General features: G+C 54.7%; 1 protein-coding gene across 1 annotated transcript; it reads right to left on the bottom strand.

Annotated features, from left to right (window-relative positions):
* On the bottom strand, positions 1-2,496 carry LOC124651467 (serine/threonine protein phosphatase 2A 57 kDa regulatory subunit B' alpha isoform-like). Its single transcript, XM_047190559.1, has 2 exons — positions 1,384-2,496; positions 1-552 (listed from the first exon to the last, which is right to left on the bottom strand). The coding sequence occupies exons 1-2, from the start codon at positions 2,494-2,496 to the stop codon at positions 217-219; spliced, it is 1,449 nt and encodes a 482-aa protein (XP_047046515.1). The 3' UTR covers positions 1-216.
* Between the last annotated feature and the right edge of the window lie 2,249 nt (positions 2,497-4,745).

The following is a 4,745-nucleotide window of genomic DNA, read 5'->3' as shown; positions in this document are numbered from 1 at the left end:
ATCTCAGTCCGATATTAGTGCCTCGAAAAAACAACACGGTCACACACACACAACACCACACTCGCACCGTGTCGTGGCCGAAACCAAAACGGCTCTCGCCACGCCACCCACGACGCCGCGCCATTAGTTGCAGCGTCAGTGGCCGAGCCCACGTACGCCGGCATCGGCATGCAATGTACAAGCCCAAAACATAAGAGAAGGTCTCGTCGGCGCGCGCTAGCTACAGTTCTGCTCTGGCTCGGCGTTGGGGCCGGCGGCGGCTGCCTCTAGCCTCCGCCACCGCGCCTCCCGAATGGCGGCCTCGGCGTCGGCCTCCGCGCGCTTCGCGGCGAGGTCGGCGACGCAGCGGTCGTAGAGCTCCGGCGCCACCTGCTGGAGCAGGGTCTTGACGCTGGCGGTCACCTGCTGCACGCACTTGCTCCAGTGCTGCTCCAGGTTGGCCTCGATGCTCGCCACGAACGCCGGCAGGATCCGCTCCATGGTGCCCTCGCCGGAGGTCGCCATCTCCAGGAACCGCTCGTTGTTCCATACGTACAGCGCCCTCTCCGCCACCTGAAAATCCATGATGACATGAGCAGGCTCGCTTGATGAAGATGCACTATAGCTCTAGCTCATCAACCCATTAGTAAGTAGTATTACCGGTACAAGCATTATGAGTACTAGTCATAGCGGAATTATCTAAAGCTGGATTACACTGCAAGAAACGTGTACTAGGTGGAATCATCAATTGGCATCACTGCTTTTGCTGAAATTTTGGGCCGATCAATCGGCATACATTTTCAGAATTCAGAATTAAGATTGTGGGGGGATCTACATTTCCTCCCCAAGTTTCAGTGAAGGTGTGGGCGCACAGTGCACTTGGCATTGGCATGTGACGGCCATGTTGTTGGGAGCCGCATTTCCGTGCAAATTTGCTTTGGGATTGAAAGATGGGGGGTGGTGGATTGGTGGTGGCACGAAAGTGGGGTTTAGATTTGTGGAGCCGATTTGCACGACCCATGGAGTACGTGCCATCAAGGCGACAAATCGACCAAAGTGACATCACTTTATAAAGCCGCTTTGTCATCGTAACTTTCGATCAACTACTGTGCACCGGCAGCAAGCTTTCTTCACCACATGTGCCCAACTAACTGTATATGGGGGCAGAACAGAAATGATGCGTCAATGAATCTACTCGGAAAGCTGAAGTAAAGCGATGTGTCTTAACGGTATATTCAGTGTAATACTATACTACGTATCAAATTGTCACCAATCTTACGTAAGCCTTGAACTGAAAGATTAGTAACCAAATAATTCTGAAGAACTGAGCATGAGGAAACTTTTAAATTGAATTTCAGACAAGGAAACAATTGGCGGGACAGACAGAGAGGAGCAGAAACGAACCTGGGAGCTGCAGCTGGTGGCGCAGCGCGCGATCCGGTTGCAGATGGGCAGCGCGAGGGCGTCGAAGTGGTGCTGCCCGAGCGCGTCCACGATCTCCTCCAGCTCGTCGATGAGCAGCACCTCCTTCTGGCAGTTGGTCACCGGCCACCGCCGCAGCACCCCCTGCACGACGGCGCCGGCGAGGCCGGGGTCCTTGTGCAGGAACTGCAGCACGCAGTAGACGAGCTGGCGGTGGTAGGCGTGGAGCCAGCGCGTCCGGTGCAGCGGCAGCAGCACCCGCAGCAGGAACCCGCGGTGCTCGTCCTTGAGCGGCACCGCGAAGCCGTTGATGATGCTGCCGCAGATCTCCAGCACCTCGCCGACGCCGCCCGCGGGGGAGGAGGAGGGCGCGTCGTGGGCGAGGCGGAGGAGGGCGTGGGACATGGAGCGGCGCATGAAGGCGCGCTCGGGCGTGAGCTTGGAGTAGAGCGCGTGGTACGCCGCCTTGAGCCGGTCCCGCTCGCGCGGGTCCTCGGACGCGAAGAGCGCCAGCAGGGACGCGAGGAAGCGCCGGTCGACGTGCGCGCGCAGGGACTTGGCGTCGGCGGCGGCGATGGCGGCGAGGAGGATGTCGTAGACTGTGCTGAGGTGCGGCCAGGAGGGGAGCAGCGACGTGGCGGACGGGAGGTCCTCCTCGGTGCCCGCGTCCGCGAGCGGGCAGAAGGAGGATGGTGGTGGCGGCGGCATCGCGCGGAACAGGTTCGCCGCCAGCATCTTCACCAGCGCCGCCATGACGCGGTGGTCCAGCGCCAGCCCCGGCGGCTGGTTCTGACTCTTGGCGGTGGAGCGGACGGCGGAGAGGATCTCAGCGAGGCGGGCGCGCTTGAGGTCCCGCTGGTCGGCGCAATGCTCGGCGTCGGCGAAGGTGAAGACGCGGCAGCAAGAGTCGATCTTGTCGATGAGGCTCTCGGCCTCCGGCTCCGGCGACGGCGGCGGGAGCTTGACCGCGTTGGCGGTTGTGAAGACGAAGACGCCGTCGGGCTTCTCGAGGTTGAGCAGGTGCAGCAGCGTGGTGGACCTTCTCTTGCCGCCCGGCGGCGCCGGCGCCCGCACCGCCTCCACCTCCGCGCCCATCGAGCAGCACCCGATCGGTCTCACCGTGTCAGCTGGCGCGCGCCTGTTAATTCGGTGTCGGACACGGACGTCGCGCGCATGCACAGTCGATGTCACGGGAGGGAGAAGAGGCCGGCCTTATCGAGAGGGCAGGCGAGGAAGCGGCCAAGCGGCGGCGATGGTTTCCCTGCGCTCGCGGCCGCTAGCGACACGTGCTGGTCTCCAGCTGCCCGCCTCGTCCCGTCACCTTGTTGGCTGGCTCTGCTATGCTAGGCCGCTGCAGCCTGCAGGCGGGCTCTTATAGGCGGGGGACAGAACCGATGCGCGCGGGTTGGCGCCTAGCGGCCGTCCCGACCCGTCGCGGTCGTCGTCGTCGTCCACCTCCGGCTGTCGTCGTGTTGGATTCGGGGAGAAGGAAGATCCAGGGCGTTGGATTTCGCCGGATCGACCGATGATGATGCATTTGAGGTCGTGGTCCTCCTTGGTTTGGTTCACAGGCGAGGTGGAGGCGGTGACCGAGACAGAGCATGCACGCGTGCACGTAGATCCAATGTTGACCGTGCTGATCAACTACAGTGCAAGGTTTTGGTTCTTTCACCGCTGATGTAAAGTTGAATCACGGATGAGGAATTGACATAAGCAGACAACAGAGGCGCCACTGTCGCCACCCGCATTACACTGACCTTGTGGTATGCCAAAAACTGACAATCAAGTGGATGAAAAACGACCTCTAACACAAAGTTGAGCGCCAAGGACCCTCTCTCGAAACAATTAAGCCATTTTTGCGAAAATTACACCGATCTATTCGTAACCTTTGACGGCAGTATAAGAAAATCCAATCAAAAAGTAATAAAAGTTGTAAAAAGTTATTTGAACCACCTAGCAAAAACTACAAGCAGTGGAACAAGCCGAAGGCGCGATGCCACCCTCGCCCCTCCCTAAACCCTCATTGAATCTCAATGAGTTAATGTAATAGATGTTATGTATGGATAGAAATACGGTGTAGTACACCGATTCTTATACGAATCATGTACTGCCACGCTAGGGTCTTTTCCTGGCCTATATTAACATGCAACCGATACCGGACAAGGGTATCGTTCCAGCCAGAAAGTAAATAGAATGTTGTGGTAAAATTTCAAGATCGCTGTGAGTTTGGAGACTGAGACAGAACGTGCAGGTAAATCCACGGTTGACCGTGCTGATCGAGCTGGCACACTTTCACGGATTATGAGTTGATATTAGCAGACAACAGAGCGGCCACCGTTGTACGTGGATCCTAGTCAGTTTTTTTTTTTTTTTTGACATAGCCTAATCAGGTTGTTGGTAAAGGGCAATGCGTTCCAATGTTCTGGTTAGGACGGCCTGCCTGGGCCAAGCTAGCTATCTGCTCCTCCTACTCCTACGTGCCTGGACCGGGTGGTGCATCAAAGATGAAACGGAGATGGTGGCGAACATGCATGCGGCTAAAAGGTCACTCCTCCCATGCTCACGGAAAAGGAGAGGTCACTGTTACGGAGACAGGTGAATCGATCAATTCAAGCAACGTGATTTGGTAATTGAAGAAGAGAATGGAGAAAAAGGTTTCTATCCAATTGGGTATGAGTTGACATAAGCAAACAACGAGTGAATTCCACTTTCTACCCTTATCCTATAGTTGCGCATTTGTGACACATACAACTTTTACAAAAATATCACATCTAGGGATTTTTAAACACGGTTTTACCCCAATTTAGCATTTTGTTTGTTTTTGTTAGATAGGGCCTACGTATTTTATTGAGGCCATCATCTACGATTATGTCCAGACTTCTCTTATCCAATTGTTACATTCCTCGTTCCCGTACTGATATTTTTGAAAGTCGGTAATCACCTCACACCTTGCCCAATGAATACGCACCAGAAATGAAGGGTTCAAATGTTCTAAAATGCCTAATCTATATGATTTTGTATTCAACGGGGTAATTAGTGTAAAAAATGCAGAACTACGGGGTACTCGCAAACAATAGAAACGCAATCGCCGTCACCCTAACTACGTGCTAATCGTACAGTTCGGAGCTTAGGAGTGCCTCCTAGGCCTAGCGTTAGCTTAGCACCATCACACACAACGCACTGTAGGGGAGTTAGTGGCGATTGGCAAACATGAACAAGTGAATGATTATTTAACTTTTTAATAATGGAAGAGATTTCTTGCACAAAAGTAGCGGAGACAAGTGAACATGTAAGTAAAATTACTATCGTTCAACACTGTATGTAGGTACAAATTAAGTTAACTG

Source organism: Lolium rigidum, chromosome 5 (assembly GCF_022539505.1).
Source record: "Lolium rigidum isolate FL_2022 chromosome 5, APGP_CSIRO_Lrig_0.1, whole genome shotgun sequence".
Taxonomy (NCBI): Eukaryota; Viridiplantae; Streptophyta; class Magnoliopsida; order Poales; family Poaceae; genus Lolium; species Lolium rigidum.
Note: the sequence above shows the minus strand (reverse complement) of the source record. Positions and strands in the feature narration are given on the sequence as shown.

Coding starts and splice junctions, on each gene's coding strand:
- LOC124651467 (XM_047190559.1), bottom strand. CDS start 2,496: ATGGGCGCGGAGGTGGAGGCGGTGCGGGCGCCGGCGCCGCCGGGCGGC. Junction 553..1,383: donor CCACCAGCTGCAGCTCCCAG/GTTCGTTTCTGC, acceptor ATGGATTTTCAG/GTGGCGGAGAGGGCGCTGTA.